Source organism: Vitis riparia, chromosome 7 (assembly GCF_004353265.1).
Source record: "Vitis riparia cultivar Riparia Gloire de Montpellier isolate 1030 chromosome 7, EGFV_Vit.rip_1.0, whole genome shotgun sequence".
Classification (NCBI taxonomy): domain Eukaryota; kingdom Viridiplantae; phylum Streptophyta; class Magnoliopsida; order Vitales; family Vitaceae; genus Vitis; species Vitis riparia.
The window spans coordinates 22,293,222-22,314,944 of record NC_048437.1 but is presented as its reverse complement, the minus strand read 5'-3'; the positions used below and the strand labels follow the sequence as shown (position 1 = coordinate 22,314,944).

The window sequence follows — 21,723 nt, the reverse complement described above, 5'->3', positions numbered from 1 at the left end:
ATAGAAATAAAAATAAAAATAAAATTGAAATTGAAATTAAAGTAATTTATGGATGAAAACGCTTTAATTTTTCTTTAATTAATAAAATCTAATAAATTAAACTCGACCCAAGAAGGTTAGAGAGAAGAGAAGGGGAGGAGGGAAACCGAAGAGGAAAGAGAAAAACAAAGAAAACAATAACAAAAAACCAAGGGAAGCAAAAGGGTTGTGGGGTGTTTTTACTTTGAAAAGCGGAAGGGGGGGTTTTGTTTTGAATCTTGTTGGGAATCAGAGCGAAAAGACTGGAGCTTTGAAGGGGGGGTTTGAGCTTCTGCTGCTCTTCTTGAAGCTCTGATCTCGAGTGTTGAGTTTCGTTTATACAGCCCCCCCTCAAAAGAAGGAATCAAAAAGTTGTAGTGGGGGAAAAGTTGGGTGGTTTTTGAACAGAGTGGGAGGGATTGTAGTGGGCGTGGGGCAAGAAAAGGAGGGGGAGTTGTGGGATAGGATTGGGATTTTGCTGACTTGAATTGGGTCAATCAGTTTCTGGGTTGGGTTGGACTGGATTGGATTGACTTGGGTGATCTTTGTTGTGGCAATTGGGAGTAGATCGCGAGGCGGCCGCAGTTCCTGATCCAATTAATAGCAGCAGAAATGGTATTGGGATTTTGTTTTTCTGGTCATTTGAAGTTGGGATTTTTTGGGTTTGGGAGATTTGTTGATAATTTGATTGGTTCTTGTTGTTTTGATGTACTGATTGGCTGATCTGTGCTTAATTTGAGGCTTCTTGCCCAAAGAATGTATGAGCAACTATGATCAGTGGCAGTGGAATTTGATCTTTTGCTTGTTTGTTTATTTTATATATTTTCTTTTGCTTTAGTTGCCATTGCAATTAAATATCATCTCAATGTACTGCTTCTTGAGATCCCATTGGTTTAGTTAGGGATATTTAGGGAACTGAACTTACGGGTTTCTTAAGAAATTTGAAAATTTTAACCTAGACAATTCTGATAAAGCAGCTTATCATTGGTGAGTTATAGCATTGGATGTGATAGTTCATATGCCTTCTATTTTTTGTGGGTTTATGGCAATGCTGGCCTCTCAAGTTCAAAACCCAATTCCACTTGAAAATTGTGATATTTTAGAAATGGTTGCTCTAGATTTTATATTTTATGTTTTATGTTTTATGTTCTATGGCATTTCTGATCTGATGGCCTCGGATTGTGTCTATTCTCCTTTCCCTAACAATGCTGTTTATTTTTAGCAATTCCTTTGATGAGTGTTTTCTTTCATAGGAGAAACTGGTTCCCTTAGTTGTGTTGATCTAATCATTGGAAAAAAAGTATACAAAATTTGAACTGTGCTTATGGCATGAGATCTTGGGTATATTTCTGCCAGGCTAATAAGTGATTCTTGATTACATTTCTAGCATACTAATAAGTAATATCTGATTGGATTTGAAGTAACTTTAAATCCAAAATAAAAGTCTTGATTATTTTTGTCATATTCTAAGAAATTACAAGAAAGATTCTAAAAGTGGTGGCACTAATATTAACTTTTGTGCCTTTGTGTTTGGCCTAACTTAAGTTTTAACTTATGTACCTTTAGCACTGATATAAATTTTTGTATCTTTTGACCTTTAAATTTACTGCCTTTTATTATAAACAAAAAACGTTTTTGGTCATAGTCAATAATTGCTGTCAAGATATTTTAGCTACTTTTCCTGCACTGATGGCTTACACATTTGATTTAGTGGGATTCTAGAATTTTTTTTTTGAGGTGGGATCTAGATAAAAAGTTTGAAGTATCTTAAACCAACGAAAATATATAAAGTCAGTCTGATCTATATATTATTGGCATGTGATACCAGGAATTGGGATCTAGCTAATAAAAGTGATACAGCCATGTTAGCACTAGCATTAAATTTTTATCATGGTTGTTTCTTGCATGCCTATTATGTTGCATTTTATGAGGCCTGAACCTTAACAAAAAGAACATGCAATGGAGCTAAAATAGCGAGCTAATGACATTCTTTGACTTGCAGGCTGCTTCAGTTAGTCTGGGGGTTGGCTCTCTTGTTTGGGTGGAAGATCCTGAACTTGCTTGGCTAGATGGGGAAGTGGTGGAGGTTAATGGTGATACAATAAAAGTCGCCTGTACTTCAGGGAAGACGGTCAGTGGTTCATATGGCATTCACTTGTGGGCTTTTTTAATGCACACCTTGTTTTATTGATCATTTTTTGTCAACTACCTCATTATTACTTTCTTTTTCACTTGTTTTGAATTTATTTTCCTTGATGAATACTCAATAATGAAAGTCTTCATTTTAATGGTACTGATTTTCTAACAATGCCTTCCTGCTCTTCTTTGCTAGGTTGATAACATAGATCTAAAAAATTAGGTGTTTTCTGAATTTGGAATTGTTTTCTTACTTTATATCTTTGTTGTTTAAATAAATTGCAGGTTGTTGTTAAGGGTTCTAATGTCTATCCCAAAGATGCTGAAGCCCCACCATGTGGAGTGGATGATATGACAAAGTTGGCCTATTTGCATGAACCGGGGGTTCTACAAAATTTAAGATCCAGATATGATATGAATGAAATATATGTGAGTATTTATTAGAGAAAGTTACACTTACGAAGTTTCTTTTTGCATTTTTGTAATGTATCCTTTATTTCTGTTCTTTTCATCTTCAGTACCTTTGATATAGCAAGACTAATCTCCTTAATGGCCCCTCCAGACTTACACAGGGAGTATATTGATTGCTGTGAACCCTTTCACAAGATTACCACATCTATATGATAACCACATGATGGCACAATATAAAGGGGCAGCTTTTGGTGAGCTGAGTCCACACCCTTTTGCTGTTGCTGATGCTGCATATAGGTACTTAAACATTTTTATTTTAAGGTGCTTGCTTGAAAATCTTAATTTTGTGTCGTAATGAAAAATATCACTATGTGATTGCAGACTTATGATGAATGAGAAAATCAGTCAGTCAATTTTGGTTAGTGGCGAAAGTGGGGCAGGTAAAACAGAAAGCACAAAATTGCTTATGCGTTATCTTGCCTACATGGGAGGGAGATCTGTAGCTGAGGGAAGGACTGTTGAGCAGCAAGTTCTTGAGGTACCATGTCTTACAATTTCATTGTCTCAAGAGAACTTATTAGCTACCCCCATCTTATGCATTTTGTGCGTGTGTATTATTCTGTGTTTGGCAGTCCAATCCAGTTCTAGAAGCATTTGGTAATGCAAAGACTGTCAGAAACAATAATTCAAGGTGCAAAGATCTATTATTTAAAAAATTTTGTCTGTATACACTGTGAAGTTATATGGTTCCTTATGTTTTATTAGTTTTCTATTTTTTACCTGCATTTTTCATGAATGTTGCAGTCGGTTTGGTAAGTTTGTGGAGATTCAATTTGATCAGAGGGGAAGGATTTCAGGAGCAGCTATCAGGACTTATTTGCTGGAAAGATCCCGTGTTTGTCAAGTGTCTGATCCTGAGAGAAATTATCACTGCTTCTACATGCTTTGTGCTGCACCAGCAGAGGTAAGGGGTCTCTGAATGCTACACCAAAATTTTCTTCATGGAGATTGAGCACAATACATGAAGAGTGATATTTTCTTTCTATTTTTGTGTACTTGAATTGAATTTTTTTTTCCTGAGCATCTTATTATACTTAGAATTATTAGAAGATCCATAAATGAGTCACTATGCTCCAACATGCTTTTGCTTTCAAGATTTATTTTATCATGTTTCATTCTGAGATTTAGTATGACATTGAGGGCATTAAGAGGTGTTTGCAACATTGTGTGCTGTTGGTGTTCTAAAGCTTGGAGCCTGACTACATGCATTTAGTTTTTTATTGAACTGCTTTGTGCTAATTTTATTTTATATTTGGATCTTGAAGTTCAATTTTGTTATTGTTGAACAAAACAAAACCAAAAAATTAAAAAAAAAAAAAAAGAAAAAGAAAAGAAAAGAGAGAGAGAGAGAGAGAAGAAGAAGGAAGTTTTGTGGATATGAAGTAGGCCATTCATGCCAACAACTCTTTCAGCATGTTTGCGAAAATATGGTGACATGTATTAGGTTCCATCTTTTTTGCTGACAGTCTTCTCCTTGGTTCATGCTGAGAAATTAACTTTTTGATGATTCACCAAAGTCTCCAATTTTTTATTCTCTCATTTCCAGATGTCTCTCATTTTTTTTCCCTCATACTGTCAGGATGTTCAAAGGTTCAAATTGGGAAATGCAAGAACTTTCCACTATCTGAATCAATCAAATTGCTATGAGTTGGAAGGGGTTGATGATTCCAAGGAATACATTGCAACAAGGAAGGCAATGGACATTGTTGGAATAAGTTCTGATGAGCAGGTGTTATTATCAGACAACAGGAGAATGTGTTCTCTTCTGGCATTTAAATGTCCAACAAAACTTCATTTACCTACTTTTTCCTTTTCTTTTTCAGGAAGGAATTTTTCGAGTTGTTGCTGCAATTCTCCATCTTGGAAACATTGAATTCAAAAAGGGAAAGGAAACAGACTCATCTGAACCCAAAGATGAAAAATCTCGGTTCCATCTGAGAACTGCAGCTGAGCTTTTCATGTGAATAATAATCTTTTTTCACATATGTGCATTTACACAAAAGTTACCATCTACACTTGTATGCTCTCATGAGAAGTAAATGCAACTTGACATTGAACTTCCGTTCAGGTGTGATGAGAAGGCACTAGAAGATTCCCTCTGCAAACGTATAATTGTAACCCGTGATGAGACCATCACAAAATGCCTGGATCCACATTCTGCAACTCTGAGTAGAGATGCTTTAGCTAAGATTGTCTACTCAAGGTTGTTTGACTGGTAAGCTTCTATCTCCTTTCCAGAGGAGTTGCAATCTAGAGATTTGTCGATTCCTTTTATTATTTTGTTCAGTTTTAGACTTTAGTCAAAAAATGGATTTTGATTTTCACTTTAACTTTGTATTTGACTTGTTTTTGCAGGCTTGTGGATAATATTAATTGTTCAATTGGTCAAGACCCTGACTCAAAGTGTTTGATTGGGGTGCTGGATATTTATGGATTTGAGAGTTTCAACACAAACAGGTTGTTAACTGGTATGCCTTTTGTTTTCATTATGGATAGAGATTGGTTTCTCACAATTGCAATGAACTGCTAAAAATTGTGTCCATGTGTTTAAGAGAGAATTTTTACTTATGAGTAATGTGTTGGGGCTCTATGCAAACATAATATAGACTGGTTCATGTGTTGGTTTCTTTGTTACTTCATCTGTGAGATAGAGCTAAAATGACTTATCAGCATTAGGATACTCGGTTTTTAGATTTTTGGCCTTTCTGAATTTGCTAAGGAATTGTCCCTGATTCTTTGGAATCTATGGGTTGGCCTGATGTTCTTTTCTTAGTTCTAGATGCTTTCCATGTGGTTTTGTTGCGTTGCATGCTATTGTGCAAATCCTTTGACTTGAGCTATAAAAGAGACTATTCTATTTGTCCAAGATAATACACGCATTTTTCTTTATGCCCACTGAGCACATGTCATGCTGATATGATATGGATCAATTTGATAATCAGAAGAAGTCAGTTTCATTTGAGTGTTCATCCAACTGAATACCTCTTTTCTTGTGAAAATTCCAAGGGGATGTAGAAGCAATGTCTTTTGGAGGTTTATATCTACACTGCAGGTGGACACATTATTTTTCTTAATTGATAAAACTCCATATTGGATTGGGATGCTTAGCATGAAAAGGACAAAGTGAACAATCATGACTGGTTTAAGTGAAGTTGTCTGAATTATTCTGAAATCCTGTAGATCCTACACAATGTATTTGAATCATCATCATTTTCATTTTTTGATCAGAAACAAGGTAATTCATTGCATTGAATTTGGTAAATTCAATAAAGGATGAGAAATCCTTCCAAGATTTACAGAAGAGTTATAAAAAAGGAAAAGTATGCCTATAAGTTTGAATGTATCAAAACAAAAATAAAAAACAAACTACAACGTGTAGCCGGACTACACATGTCAAGGGGATACAAAGTCCCCGACGGTGGAGACCAAACATTTAGTCTCTTGCTTTGCATAAATGATCTGCTTCTTGGTCAGCAACATATAAAGCCTCAGAAAAAGAACATCTAAAATTGCTCTCAACATTAATAATTTGATGGATCCATCCATCATACTTCCATGGAACTCTTTCCCTCTTGGACACCCAGGAAATAACAATTAGTAGAGTCACCCTCAAAACTCTGAAAATATTAAAGCTTTAGCCTGTAACTAAAAGAGCTGGAATCTCTTCCTCAATGGCTATGTCTTCTACCGGTTTGAAAATCTCAATTTGGAAGTTTGGATTTTGGATGTGGGGGTAATTAATGGACAAGTTTTATCCATTTATCACATCTTCTTTTGGTGCTGGCCTAGCCATGAGTTGGCTGGGGAATTCACTGTATAGTAGCTGCCCACTGGGGCGCTACTGTTTAGAATCTGAAATAGTTGAAGTCGTCCAGCTTGATATAAGATCTTATCATGATTGAAATGACTGTTGCAGAAACCTGCTTTTTTGATTGTTTGATCTGATGTCCAGTGGACTGTGGATTTGTGCAGCTTTGAGCAATTTTGCATCAATTTGACAAATGAGAAACTTCAGCAACATTTTAATCAGGTGACTGAAAAGAATCTCATTCTTTTCTTTAACCTTCCAGTATCTACGTGACATATTTTTCTAATGCATTAATATCTTCTTGGACAGCACGTTTTCAAAATGGAGCAAGAAGAATATACGAAAGAAGAAATTGATTGGAGTTACATTGATTTTGTCGATAATAAGGATGTTCTAGAACTTATTGAAAAGGTTCGTAGTATCTATCTTTTTTATCTACCATTCTGTGGATTACTTTCATTAATTTTAACATCTTCTCCATTCACATTTAGTCCAGTTTTGGGAAAAGTCAATTTGTGCTTGCTGCTATGAGTACTTTCATTGTTCATTTTTTGTCAAAAAGTGGATAACAGACATGTCCTCAAATTGTACTACAATCTTGATCACAGAATATCTTGTTTGAATCTTATTCTTGCCTTTGTTTTCATTCTAGATTCAACCCATTTAGGACTTCTTGGTGTTAGAAGAAATTTCCTTCAACTGATTTTCTTTTTCCCTATTTCATTTCTTTATGTTTCCTTTTTTTTTATTTGCGTAAATTTTAATTTTATATATAACTGAATCCTGCACTGTGTTGATTTCAAGTGAAAGATGAAAAAAAATTGAATGAGAACAAACCATGAAAACTACTTAGATTTTCAAAAGCCAAAACATTTCAGTTCTGGAAAAAATGATATGGCTTTTTTCTCCTTGAGCTATTCTCTATTTAAACTTTGAGGCTGAATCGCTAAATGGATGGCAATTGAATCAGGATCCGAGATTATAAAAAGCATACTGTGAGTGAGTGGGAATGAAGTTGTTTTAATGTGAGAAAAGTTAAACCTTAAGATGAAGCAATGATGAAATTCTTGGGGGCTGATAATTTAAAGTTTGTGAATATTCCTCTCACCAAGAAAAACAAAAAAAGTTGTAAAGAAGTGACTATATTTGTGGAATTCTAGAATGGGGGATATGTACAGAAAAATGCTAAATAATTAGGGGCAAGGATCTGTTGTGCTGAGATGAGTGTGGTAACTTGACTTAAACAGCAGTCATATTGAAGTGTACAACATGGCATTCCAGTTCTTTGAGTTAAGGAAGTTGGTATTAAGAAACATATTTCACTTAATGGTGGATCTCAAGCAGGGAAAGTTGTTTGCTAATTCTGATTACTGGAATTTTCTCAATAACTGTGCCCTTAGGTAGCAGTAAGGACCAATGAACAACTGATGTTAACAACTTTAAGTTGGTTGCTACAACTTAAAGTTAACAGAAATCAAATCAGAGATATATTTCAATCAAAGTCTACTTTGACAGAACTTCAGAAGTTATTGGTTTTCTTTCTATTTTTTATATTTATATTTTCTATGTTTGGAGGGAATAGTGTTGTGGTAACTGGAAGATTTTCTATCATGTGTGCTGCTTCATTTTTGTTGTAACATTGAGTCACTGATTCTGATATATTTGTAGTTCCTTAACTTTACAATCAATAAATTTTAGGCCTGATTCATGGGTCTGGTTAAGGTTTTCAGTGGAATACATGATAATTGGGATCATCTATTTATTTCAGGTCTCTTTGAATTTATTTGTTTTAGGCATTGTTTTTGCTCTTACCAAACCTTTTTTAGGTAGTCATGAAGATATCGTGATTAGTAGGAAATGATCTCCTTCAAAACATGTGAACGAAGTATTTTTCAGTTATTCTGTTGGTTTTCTTAACAATTTAATCATATGCTTTATCCTGTAATTAATTTGTTTCAGGATGTAGGCAGAAATATCATTTGAACAGGTGTACTCATGCATCTTCCCAAAAAAAGTGCATTCATGTTGCCCTTTTCTAATCTCATCTTGTTTTTCTAATATGTCCTATTTATGTTCAGAAACCTGGTGGCATAATTGCTCTGCTGGATGAAGCTTGGTGAGTATGATAAAGCAAAATTGTTGTAATTGTTTCCTTAAATTTTGTACAGATAATAACTCCCAATTCTTCAGTTATGTTACTATACTTTTGTTATCATGTTTGACCGTTCTGGTAATAAGATGGCTGAGGCTTTTGTTTGGTAGCATGTTCCCAAGATCAACGCATGAAACATTTTCCCAAAAGCTGTACCAGACTTTTAAAAACCATAAGCGCTTCAGCAAGCCAAAGTTATCACGCACCGACTTCACCATTTGCCATTATGCTGGTGATGTAAGTATTTTTTGTTTGTCCTTTTCAGTGGTATCAAGAGTACATTCAAGTCAAAGAATCCAGATCTAAGAAGCAGGACTGCTGGTTCTTTACCCCAATTTGAATATGAAATAATTTGATGATTTCAGGTGACTTATCAAACGGATTTGTTCCTGGACAAAAACAAAGACTATGTTGTTGCTGAACACCAAGCCGTCCTGAGTGCTTCCAATTGTTCCTTTGTGGCGGGTTTGTTTCCACCTTTATCTGAGGAGTCCTCCAAATCATCGAAGTTCTCTTCGATAGGTTCCCGGTTCAAGGTATTAGTAGTTTTCTAGTCTTTCTAGTGGAAATTTTCTGCTTCTTATATGGACTCTTGAGTTTTGAAGTTCATTTTTTTTTTCTTTTTCCTTATTTTATGTAGCAACAATTGCAAGCACTGCTTGAAACTCTAAGTGTTACCGAGCCTCATTACATTCGCTGTGTGAAGCCCAATAATCTTCTTAAGCCAGCTATCTTTGAGAATAAGAATGTCCTACAGCAACTACGGTGCGGGGTAAGAATGTCAATATTTTATTTGTGGGTTTTTTTGTATATGTTGGTGTTGTTACTGAAGCTTCCTGCGATTGGTAACAGTTTATACACATTAGTTTAAATTTTTCATTATTTCAGGGAGTCATGGAGGCCATTAGGATAAGTTGTGCTGGATATCCTACTAAGAAACCTTTTGATGAATTTATTGACCGATTTGGCATCCTAGCACCTGAAGTTTTGGATGGCAGGTAGTTTGGTTGTTCTTTGTTGTTACTTTTTGTGCCATACCATTGAATCACCTGACTTTTTTCTTGAATAAATTTATGGCAGTTCTGATGAGGTTGCTGCTTGTAAGAGGCTGCTAGAGAAGGTTGGACTTAAAGGCTATCAGGTAATTGTAATAAACTGATGGATATATAAGAATGAGATCCTATCTGAGCCTTCTGGTGTTTTTTGCACTTCTTCACCCCCTTGTTAAGGAAAGTATGCCATAATCTACTTCTGCTCCACATTGTGTAAATGTGTTATTTAAGTGTAGCTTTAGCCAGATCTTCAAGAGAGTAAGGTAGATCCTATTTGTGCCCCCTATTCTCAAGGGGCACTCACTCATATGTCACCTATCAACAGCACATTCATCTTGATTTGCATTTTCACCATCTTTACTACCTGGTTCTTCTTCTTTTTTATTTTTATTGTTCTTTTTTTAAATTTTCATTTTCATTTCACTTGGTCCTCTTCATATGCACCTTTATTAGCTGCTGGGGTTGGTTTCTGTTTATTAGTGGAACACAAAAGACACCCTTAATTCTGATGTTAACTATGATGTATGAAAATGGTGCCAACACCTTTGGTATGAGAAGAATTACTAACAGGAATTACATTCTATTTGTTGCATGATCACCTCTGTCAGTACTTCTGTCATAAACTTGTAAGTTGTTATGGTTGCTCATCAAGAAAGCCCTGAAAGTGCTGCTTGATCAGTTTCTTTTTCACTAAAATCAGTAATTCTGGTATCATGCATCTTTTAAATGGACAGGTTTTGGGGAACTATTCTTACTATCTACTTCATTTTTGCAGATTGGTAAAACAAAGGTCTTTCTTAGGGCTGGTCAGATGGCTGACCTAGATGCCCGAAGGAGTGAGGTCTTAGGAAGATCTGCTAGCATTATCCAGAGGAAAGTTCGTTCTTATTTGTCTCGCAGAAGTTTCATCTCACTGCGTCATTCTGCAATACAGCTCCAAGCTGCTTGCAGAGGTATTTAATTGTGTTCTGGATTCTTGTTTCTGCATCCCAATCTTTTGAGTTAAGCTTTTAGTGCTATTCAGTTATCCAGTGAGAAGCGTATATAGCTTTTTAGCTTTTGCCTTTGCTAATTGCAGGACAACTTGCTCGCAAAGTTTATGAGAGTATGCGGAGAGAAGCTTCTGCTCTAAGGATCCAGAAAGATTTGCGTATGTTCCTTGCTAGGAAAGCTTATAAAGAATTGTGCTCCTCTGCTCTTTGCATTCAGAGAGGTATGCGTGGCTTGGCTGCTCGTAATGAGCTTCGCTTCAGAAGGCAGACAAGAGCAGCAATTGTTATCCAGGTGAGATCTGTGTTTTGACAAGATGATTGGTTAGTATTTAAAAGTTCTTAAGCACCTTTTGTTGTTAGTTTTTTTTTCTTCTTTCTCGTCATTGTGGAAATGTTTCTTTGAGATGCTGTTCATATTGTTTGTATTTTGTCAATTCCTTGCAAGATGTTCTTTGTGCAACTTTTTTTCTTTGTTTAGTGCTTTTTTCCTTTGAATTATAAATAACTTTAACTGTTCATCCCAGAGTCAATGTCGCAAATACTTAGCTCACTTGCACTACATGAGATTAAAGAAAGCGGCAATCACCACACAGTGTGCATGGAGAGGAAGAGTTGCTCGTAAGGAACTGCGGAAGCTCAAGATGGTGACTATCTCTTTCGTTTTTTTGTGTTTTGTTTTTTCTTTCCTTTTCCTCACATTTTATGCTACAATCTTGTCTTGAGATGGAACACTTCTTACTATCTTCTGGAAGAAATTCTCTCGGGGTTTGGAAGGAACCTATAATTCAGTGATGCATGTCATGTGTTTTGATACAAGTCCTCTATGCCTTAGTTTTGGACTTAATTTTGTTCTTCACATATCTGACCTGCATATACTGTCTAAAGCTATAAGTGCTTATTCTTATTTTGTTATTGGTTACTTCATGTATGATTAGAGATTTTTTGTACTTCCTGTTTTTATTTACAGGCTGCAAAAGAAACTGGTGCTCTTCAAGCTGCCAAAAATAAACTAGAAAAGCAAGTTGAAGAACTGACATGGCGATTACAACTGGAGAAACGCATGAGGGTAAGTATATGTAATCATTTGTGTAAACTTCATGCAACCATGCCCCCATCAATTAAACTATGGACTATAGTTTTTTCAATTTAACCGATTCTCCATAAATGTGGTTTTTTTAGTAACATGGATGAGGAGAATTGTAGTAGACTTCCTTTGTAGATTTTAAAATGAGTGATAGACTTCTAACCTGGTAGGTCTTCCTAAAGGTCCTCACTACTGGGACCTTGTTGTTGGAAAATTATCTAGAAGGCTGGCTGGTCAGAAAATGGCTTTCTTGTTCCTTGGAGAAAGAAGGACTTCATCAGGCCTTTCCCATAGAAATTTCTTTGTATTGCCTTTCCATTTTTAGGAGTCACATCTAGGATAGAATTCAAAGAGATTGGGTGCTGGGATAGGGAGGAGAGACCATTTGATAGTTTAAAGTCATGTATGTATGCCTAATTTTGAAGAGATGTTCAGGCCTTTTGGTTTTTCTTTTCCTTTCTTCCCTTTTTTAGTGTTATCAGAAGCACCGTGGGATGCCAACTTTGTGGTCAGGGTGGTCTGACTGACGTCCTTGGAAGCTATTTCCAAAGATACCTTGGCTTTTGCTTGTTCTGTTGTTGACAATAGCTTGAAAATCTGTTTTTAGGAGAATTTGTGATGGGGAGAGGAAATATTTTCTGCTCTTTATCCGTCTCGAAGCTCCTCTCTAGGAATGAAGACATCACCATTTGTCATGTTATTTTCTCTTGCACTCTGTGCAGCATGTCTGCATTTCTTTTTCTTTTCCTGATGGTTGATGTTTGACTCTTTCTTCCAGCCTTTTCTCCTCTAAGTCAAAGAGTATTTGTCCATTTACCTTCCCCCAGAGTAATTTGATTTGGGAACCTAAAGTTCGTAGAAAATTCATAGCTTTTGCATAGTTGGTGGCTAATAAGAAGTTTAATATTAAAGATATGTAATGCAGTAGTAGGCCTTAAGGTAAATTGTGGAGAAATGGCTAAAAATCTCTTCCTGCATTGTCTTGTGGCTTTGACTTTGCGGTAGAGATTGTTTGGATGGTAGATATGCCTTGTGCTCATTCAGAGACATAATAGATATGGTAGTTATAGCACTTCAAGGTTTTGGGAGGAAAGCTGGGGCCTTTTCCGTGTCAGGGGCCTATGATAGCTTTTAATTGGGGTGTTTGAAATAAGAGGAACACTACGATCATCGAAGAATACAGGAAGATCCTAGGTGCCTTGTGGGATTTCCCTCCTTACATTCTCTCTATATAGGGGACTGTGATCGGAGAGTCTTTGGTTGTTCTCATCAGTATGGTTTGCTTGGATCGGAGAGAGTGTGCATGATTGTAGGAGTCATTCAGGGTTAATGTTAAGCAAAAATCTTCCTTCTTTGAGTGTTCATTCGTTGGGGGATGTGTGGATAATAGAAATTTGTGGTATAATAAGGGAACAGAGAAGTAGGGGAGGGGTGGGGGGTTGAGAGCCTTCTCCAAACCTGCTGGTTGAGGTTTAGCCATAAAGGCAGAATCATGCTCCATTGGAAGGTTTGATGGAGGCATTCTTGTTGGGTTTTAGTAACCTCTTGGTGGGGGTGAACAAATATAGTTATATCATGGGTTATTTGGGGAATGTGGGTCCTGCGGAAATTGGATTGATGATATGTCAGATTATCAACTTTTATCGTAGTTTCGATGCTCCTTTCTTTGGAAAACTAGGTGCTGGCAGGTTGTCCAAAATGAGAAACCTTTTCTCTGGAGTTTTGGCCAGAGATTTCCTTTCTCATGTTTGCTGTGTTGTTGGGGGGTAACAGTTGTAGACATATGTGGGGTGTTGTTATCTTGTGGTACAGATTCTTGTACTTTTCTCTTTCGTTTTGAATCTTTGGTTGAAGTATAACTCATCCTTTACTTTTTCTATCTTTGTTTCTATTAGTGTAATTTTCTCATGTTTATAATAAATAGGAGAAATATGATGTAATGGGCACTAAACCATTTAAAATAAACATTTGTCTTGTCTGTCATTTTTAGAACCTTCCTTGTGTTTGTGCCTATTAAATATGGACAAGTACAAGGATAACAATTTGATATGTTCTATGGGAGAACAATAGACACAAAAACAAGCTGACTGAAGAAGATGAAGGTTCCTTCATCACAGCATTGTGATGATCAACCATTTTGATTATGTTAAACTGACTTTCAGTCACCTTCTTTGATACTTCTTCTATTAATGAAAATCAGGCTTAGCTTGTAAATTGACTGGCTTTCTTCCTTAGATCCCAAGAAAATGCATCCATTCCAAACTTTCTAGATTGCCAACTGTTGTTAAAGGAAAAAGAATGATATTGTTTGCATATTGGGTGGAAAGTGATGCAAAAGTGGGAGGAACCTAAAATCTGTGGCTGGTGGAACTCAATGCATCAGAAGGGGCCCAAAAAACTAAGTGAAGAGGTGCTTCATATGTCAGGGAACTCGCAATATGTATTTCAATTTTGATGTTCAATTTTATTATGCACTACAGTTTATCTTAACAATCTCTTAATGGTTTGACCTCGAATGAACTCATGAAATTAGCTATATAAGCTAGGTTCCTTGTTTACGTAAGCATTCATCCCTTGTAAACTTATATTAGCTGCTTTAGATGGATCTCTTTTCCGTCTTTTCGCTTTCCTTGTAAATTGTGGCAGAAATTAGTAAGGAACATCAGATTATATATTACACGCTTCTTATGTTATGCCTCACCAGGAATTCAGTTGTTTTTTCTGATATGTGTTCTTTCCCAATCACACATTCATCTTCTGTGTTTGTAGGCTGATTTGGAAGAAGCTAAAACACAGGAAAATGCAAAATTACAATCTGCTTTGCAAGAAGTGCAACTTGAATTTAAAGAAACTAAGGAATTGCTCATGAAAGAACGTGAGGTAGCCAAAAGGGCAGCGGAGCAGATTCCTGTCATACAGGAGGTGTCAGTCATTGACCATGCAATGCTGGATAAGCTTACTGCTGAAAATGAGAAACTGAAGGTAAGGAGGATGAAACTCTATGATCTATGTTTTGCTTAAGGATGCTGTCTCATATTCTTCATATGCATTTCAAGAATGTTTTTAAGTTGGGGCACCATCTTGTGCATTTCTAGTTGCTGATATATAACATCTTGTAATTAATTTCAGTCCTTGGTGAGCTCCCTGGAAAAGAGAATTGATGAAACACAGAAAAAATACGAGGAGACAAACAAACTTAGTGAAGAAAGGCTGAAGCAGGCATTGGAAGCAGACCAAAAAATAGTTCAGTTGAAGACTGCTATGCAGAGGTTGTGGTTAGATTTTGTATAAAGATTCAATTTGGGTTTATGAACATAATGTTGAATTTGGATATTCCTGCATACTTATTGATTACCTTTTGTCATGTTATTCGTCGTTGGTTATTTACTTCATAATAACCCTTAGTTTTTTTATTCCAGGCTTGAAGAAAAGTTTTCTGATGTCGAATCTGAGAATCAAATTCTTCGGCAGCAAGCCTTGTTAAAGACACCCGTAAAACGCATTGCAGATATTCTTTCAACTCCAGAAAAGAATCAGGTATACATGTGCTATTACATATACTCTCCTTCCTCCTGTTCTCCTCCTTTCTCGTGTAATTTATATGTGATTTTTGCCTTGCAGGGTTTGGAAAATGGTCATCACTTGAGTGAAGAGAATGGAGCTAATGTAACTTAATTTTTTTTTTCTACCAAACCTAATTTACCTCTATTATTTATGTCAATGTTATCAGGCTCTTCTTTCTGTTTCATGTCTAAGTAATAGAGCTATCCAATGCAGGAACCGATGAGTGCAATGCCTATTAAGGAGGTTGAGACAGACTCAGACAGCAAGATGAGGAAATCCCATATTGAACGCCAATATGTGAGTATTTACATGAACTGCAATCTGCTTTATCTTTCTTGGTTTTCCTCTTTCTTTTAGGATCTTGATTAACTAATCCTAAAGTCCTGGGTTCCATGCTTTTGCTGCAGGATGATATTGATGCTCTGATTAAATGTGTTTCAAAAGACATTGGCTTCAGTCAAGGAAAGCCTGTTGCAGCATTTACAATCTATAAATGTCTTCTTCAGTGGAAATCTTTTGAGGCTGAAAGGACTAGTGTATTTGATCGCCTCATTCAGATGATTGGTTCTGCAATTGAGGTAATTAGACTATGCTATCCAACATTTATTTGTTTAGTTTATGAATAAGTTGTAAGTTTCCACATATCTTTGTGGACCGTGGAAGATGATTATGCTTACTTGTTATTGCTCCTTGCAATTATTATCTCAACTAATGGGCTCAGCAAGGGATTCAGCTGATGTACATGGCAAGAATTTGAATTAATTGGGTTGAAAACATAAATCACTTCTTGTTATTTTTCCCTCAACTTTCTGACTGAAATTAGAAAGACCCTGTTGTTTTGTTATGCTCCTCTAGTTTCAACATGAAATTAGAACTCCTATAATGTTGCACCACAAAGGTAGTATCACATATGTTTAATATTATATAATGAGGGCAACGTCCATGTAGATATACAACAAAAAAGTGTCCTTTAAATGAATACATATGAAAAGAATGATCTTGAAGTACATCCAACCCCTCCCCTCAATGGCGGATCCAGCATTGGACGAAGGTGGCCACATGCCCCCTCCCCTCATAACACGCCTATTTTTTTTTTTTGTTTTTGAAAACCTTAAGAATAATTAAGTTTGTATGTGCCTGTGTGTGAGACAGAGAGAGAGGTGCACGTTTGTTGAAAAATTTGTTTTATATTAAGCTGTGGCCAAGACTTTATAATTCGAGTGTTCTGGATATTAAGCGTTTCTGGATTTATAAAATTGTTAGGCTTTCTTTAAGAATATGCTGTCTTGGTTTTAGAAAGTTAAGATGGTGTCCTGCTACTCTGGCTATGGATTGGGATGGGATATGCTTTCTGTCTCCCTTTTGGAGAATGGTTTCCTTTTGGTGTTATTTATCCAAGATCATTGATTTTTGTGTTTTGCTTGGAGGATTGATGTGTATGAATATAAGCATGTAATTTATTTGAACACTTAGTAATAATAATAATTATTTCTTGATAAAATCTAGTACTAGGTTTAATACCATCTTTAGTTTTTCCAGTCTTTAATATTGTATCATATTAAACCTCATGTTAAACTTCTTTTCATTTGTATTTTGGGTTTATTTATTGCTCCAAGGTATGATAAGAATGTGGGGTTCCCTCTTTTTAATGTAACTGCTAGGATTTCTTATTTTCCCAGAATTTTATAATCTGTCTGATGTTATTGGACATGGTACTTAGTGCTTCTCATTGACTTCTATGAAAACTCTGCCAGTTTCAATTGTTTTTGGACTGTTAAGTAAGCCTAACAAACATTTATGTGTGTGTGATGCTAATTGTTTTTCTTTCTATTTTTTTGGTTGGGTCACTGTATTTATAAATTTGCAAATAAATATCTGTTTGTTCTCATGGAAATTGAATGATTTCATTTGGTCCTTTGTTTTTCCTATTGCTTGGTTACCATACACTTTTTTCTATGATGAACACATGTCTCTGTCATCATATCATTTTGGAAATCATGGTGTTGACTCAATTTTACTGACAATTGTGTCCAAAAGCTATAAAAACATCATGGAGTTATTTATTTTTATGGGAAATCCAAATGGATCCTTATTTTTTTTTTCCATATGTTTTTTATTGTGCTCCTAGATTTAAAATGTGAGTACACACCGTATGCTATTCTTATAATCTTCTATTGACCGCAGAATCAAGATAACAATGATCATATGGCTTATTGGCTATCAAATACATCTACATTATTGTTCTTGCTCCAAAAAAGTTTAACATCTACCGGGGCAGCTGGTGCAGCTCCACGTCGAAAACCCCCACCCACATCTCTGTTTGGGAGGATGGCCATGGTATTGGGACATTTTGATTTTTCGCTCTTTTTTTAGACCAATTTTGATTGTGATGCAAACTATGATGATCCTTACAATTCTTTTCCTGCATTTTTATATTTTTATTCTCAGGGATTCCGATCATCCCCTTCTGCTTATCTTGCTGCACCTCCATTTGAGGTAGTACGCCAAGTTGAGGCAAAATACCCAGCTTTGCTTTTTAAGCAGCAGCTCACAGCATATGTGGAGAAAATTTATGGAATTGTTAGAGACAATCTGAAGAAGGAGTTGACACCATTGCTTTCCTTATGCATCCAGGTATGTCAAACTTTATTTATTCATTTATTTATTTAAAAAAATTGATTGGTTTTCTCTCCTTTGTTTTAAACTACTTGTGCCCTTGGGGCTTGGCTCATGAGGTAAAGGGATGGTGAGGGTTTGTGGGAGGTTCCAGGTTCAAGTCCCAATAGGGACAAAAATTTATCTATCAAAAAAAAAAAAAAAAAAAAAGTAGATGTGTGACTTTATTTTAGAATGATAAACATAAAGCCTGGCTCAAAGGAAAAAACATGTTTGTGGTTGAGATGTAATAATTTGAATTTCATTGAATAGCCAAATGATGCTCCTGGAACTTTGTAGATGCAAGAGGGTAAAATAAAATCCATATGGGTTCTGTGCTAAGTAAGGTCTCAACTGAACATCTGCACCTTTACAAACTTTTTCTTTTCTTTTTTGGGATCAGGATAAGCTTTGTGTGTTCACTCAGTTGTTGCTTGATTATTGGCAAGCTTGATTTCTTAGGCTATGTTTGGTTATCAGAAAATTTGTGGGAAAATGTAAAGGAAAGAAAATAAAGAGGAAAAGTAGAAGGAAAAAAAAAGTGAAGGAAAATAAAAAATATATTTTAAGTCAATAAATTATCTTTATATTCTACTTCAAACTTATTTCACTAATTTTAATTCTTCAATTTAAAGATGAAACAATTTGAAAATGCATAAATTTCTAAGTAACTTTTATTATATTTGATTTTCTTTGACATTTTCTATAGTATAACTAAACATGAGAAAATAATTTTCCTTAATATTTTTTTCTTTCCTTAATATAACCTTAGTGAAATTTTTTTTTACTTCATTTTTTTTTCTTTTTTTAATTTAAAGCAAGGAATTTACTCTTTTTGGTGGAAAGACAGCTTCTGATGTGGTGGAACATGCACTAGTTATGGTTATTCTGCTAGTTTTTTTTCAGAATCATTTAATATGACAAGAGCCTTACGAATTTTTATGAAGTTTTGTTGTACTGTTGTTTATAAGTTTCCATTTTTTTTTTCTGAAGCATGTCTGGATTTTATGGTGAAACATTTTATTTTCTCATAATTGAATTATTTCAAATGCCAAATTCATTATTTAAAGAAATTAGTAACAAAATTCATTTCCTGAACTTTCTGGAGTGTGAGTTTTTTGGCATGATTCCATTATCTCTCAAAGTTGTAACGATGCAGCAATTGTGATTTATATTGCTGATATTTTAGGCACCAAGAACGTCCAAGGGAACTGCGCTAAGATCTGGACGGTCCTTTGGCAAAGATTCTCCATCAAGTCACTGGCAGAGTATCATTGAATGCCTCAACACTCTTCTCTGTACATTTAAAGAAAATTTTGTATGCAACTTCCTTCCCTTCAAAGAAATTCATGTGACATTGTCTGTTTTCTACCTTCAAATGCACTGAAATGCTTATCATTGTTGGGGTTTCAGGTGCCTCCAATTCTTGTGGAGAAGATCTTTATTCAAACCTTCTCATATATCAACGTGCAACTCTTTAATAGGTAATTAGTTATTTTCTTCTTCCTTTTTTCTTTTTGTCACGTTATGCTGAAGTAGAGGTATTTGGTTATATGAGAATTTGCCATGATGTTGCAGTCTTCTTCTGCGTCGTGAATGTTGTACATTCAGCAATGGAGAATATGTGAAATCTGGGTTAGCCGAGTTAGAGCTATGGTGTGCGCAAGCAAAAGAAGAGGTAACTTTCTTGCATGCTCCATCTGGTTTTATCTTCATGTGCTTTATTGTTGCTCTATTATCTAGCCATGAGTAATTGTTGTTTCTCTATTACCATACTTAAAACTCTAGACACGTTTATCTTTTTCGTACTTTAATCTCCATGGATTGAATTGCAGTATGCAGGCTCGTCTTGGGATGAACTTAAGCACATACGGCAAGCTGTTGGGTTCTTGGTATGTTCATCTTGTTTCAACATCGAAGCATCATTTTGTGATATACTCAGTTTCATTGCAGTTAGCAATTTTCATTTTCATTGTTGTGATTTTTAATAACTGGTATATCTCAGTGATTGATAATTATCACTCAGATATGCCATTTATCTCTGAATTTTCCTATTTTCCTACACATTGTCCAATAATAATCTCTGAATACAATTTTTTCCTGCCAGAAAATCCTATAATCATTCTCTTTTCTTTTTTTTTCCCCTCTCTGTGTTGAGATGAAAGTGGAGAACATCCTATAATCCTAAATGCTTCCACTCTCTTAAATCAAGCCTACTACTTACATTATTTATTTATATTTATGCTACTCTTGACCTACAGGTTATACATCAGAAGTACAGAATTTCCTATGATGAAATTACCAATGATCTATGCCCCGTAAGCCTCTCTCTGTTACCCACATTCTCATTTACTCACATCAATCTTTCTCTTATCCTCATTCTCATTTACTCACATCAATCTTGATCTCTTCAGATACTGAGTGTCCAGCAGCTGTATAGAATATGCACATTGTACTGGGATAGCAATTATAATACTCGAAGTGTATCCCCAGATGTAAGTTTGCTTTAGTTGAGTGGGATTCATGTTCATGTTCTTGTCAAGTGAGTTTAAGTTGTTAGTGATTTTCGTGTCATCTTTCTACAGGTCATTTCCAGCATGAGGGTACTAATGACAGAGGATTCAAACAATGCCGTCAGCAGTTCCTTTTTGTTGGACGAAAATTCCAGGTGAACTTTTCATCTTTTGCATATCTGGAAATATGCATATCTTTCAGAAAGTTCAAACTAACTTATGCCTCTGAATGCAGCATTCCTTTCTCGGTTGATGACCTCTCTAATTCCCTGCAAGAGAAGGACTTCACAGATGTGAAACCAGCTGAGGAACTTCTCGACAACTCAGCCTTCCAATTTTTACAGGAGTAAGGCTCTTGGCTCTCTCATTTTTCATCAACCTAGGCAGTAGTAAATTCAAATTTCTCCTGTCCATGAAAACAATATATTGTAAATCCATTCCCATTTTTCTCCACTCCCATGCCCCTGCTGTAAAATTATTTATTTGTTAATTTTTTTTTCGAAATTAAGTTTGTAAAATCTTTATAGCTAAGTGGGGCAGGGATACATCTTCTTGGCCAAGTGTGCATTTATTTTTATTTTTATTTTTTGGTTTCAATCTTTTGGTCAGTGTGTTAGAAATGTTTCAGAGCTTTAGGAATTTGATACTGTTATTGTAGTGGTATGGTGGAACCATTTCTCCACTTCCACCCAATTTTCATTGTATAAACAAACAAGATATATGAACAAACACCCATTTCTTATACAAGAATTTCTTTGTTGATTGGTTTGTATCATTCTGCAGTTGGGTTCAGTTTTCCACACTCTTAAGAGAGAGTAGTAGTGAATGAGATTGAATTTCTTTTGTGGATTTGTGGGTCTTTGAGATTAACATTCTTCTGATAGATAGTTTAGAATCATTAGGTGAGAGTCCAATGGCACAAAAGCAATGTAGTTTTATTTACTTATACCACCATCCTTGTAGTTCATTTAACAAGGGTGAGAGAGTTTAAATACAAGTAGAAAGTATATGTTTTCATCTTTAAATATTCCAAGAGAGTAGAAAAAAAAGCCTTATATCATATGAGAATCAATTAATTTTGACTTGGTGTGGGACAAATGGTGCAAAAATTAATTTCAAGGCAAAGATTGGGTGCAACTTGGGTAGGTTGATCTGTCGCAAGCCCAACTTCGACTTGTTTGGGACAATATTTTTAGTACTTAGGTTAGGTTTGAATTAAGTTTTTTTAACTTGGATTTAACTCGGGTTGGGTTTAAGCAAATGTTCACATAATTTGAG

At 35.5% G+C, this 21,723-nt stretch overlaps 1 protein-coding gene across 1 annotated transcript; it reads left to right on the top strand.

Annotated features, from left to right (window-relative positions):
- Positions 1-162: 162 nt before the first annotated feature.
- LOC117917945 (myosin-6-like) lies at positions 163-21,213 on the top strand. Its single transcript, XM_034834426.1, has 39 exons — positions 163-633; positions 2,021-2,149; positions 2,440-2,583; positions 2,717-2,862; positions 2,947-3,103; positions 3,198-3,256; positions 3,370-3,529; positions 4,205-4,354; positions 4,449-4,585; positions 4,694-4,840; positions 4,981-5,082; positions 6,598-6,655; positions 6,743-6,844; positions 8,512-8,549; positions 8,696-8,822; positions 8,951-9,121; positions 9,226-9,357; positions 9,474-9,583; positions 9,666-9,726; positions 10,413-10,590; positions 10,716-10,921; positions 11,154-11,273; positions 11,597-11,695; positions 14,483-14,695; positions 14,843-14,982; positions 15,133-15,250; positions 15,335-15,379; positions 15,491-15,574; positions 15,685-15,855; positions 17,462-17,614; positions 17,726-17,911; positions 19,122-19,250; positions 19,346-19,416; positions 19,511-19,610; positions 19,768-19,824; positions 20,194-20,250; positions 20,347-20,427; positions 20,518-20,600; positions 20,681-21,213. Exons 1-39 carry the CDS (start codon positions 631-633, stop codon positions 20,793-20,795), a joined length of 4,539 nt encoding a protein of 1,512 aa, XP_034690317.1. The 5' UTR covers positions 163-630; the 3' UTR covers positions 20,796-21,213.
- The last annotated feature ends 510 nt before the right edge of the window (positions 21,214-21,723 follow it).

What these genes read in the sequence shown, in the direction of transcription:
- LOC117917945 (XM_034834426.1), top strand. An exon ending in CGATAGGTTCCCGGTTCAAG is followed by an intron (nt 9,122 to 9,225) that starts GTATTAGTAGTT and finishes TATTTTATGTAG; the next exon opens with CAACAATTGCAAGCACTGCT. An exon ending in AACTGCGGAAGCTCAAGATG is followed by an intron (nt 11,274 to 11,596) that starts GTGACTATCTCT and finishes TTTTATTTACAG; the next exon opens with GCTGCAAAAGAAACTGGTGC.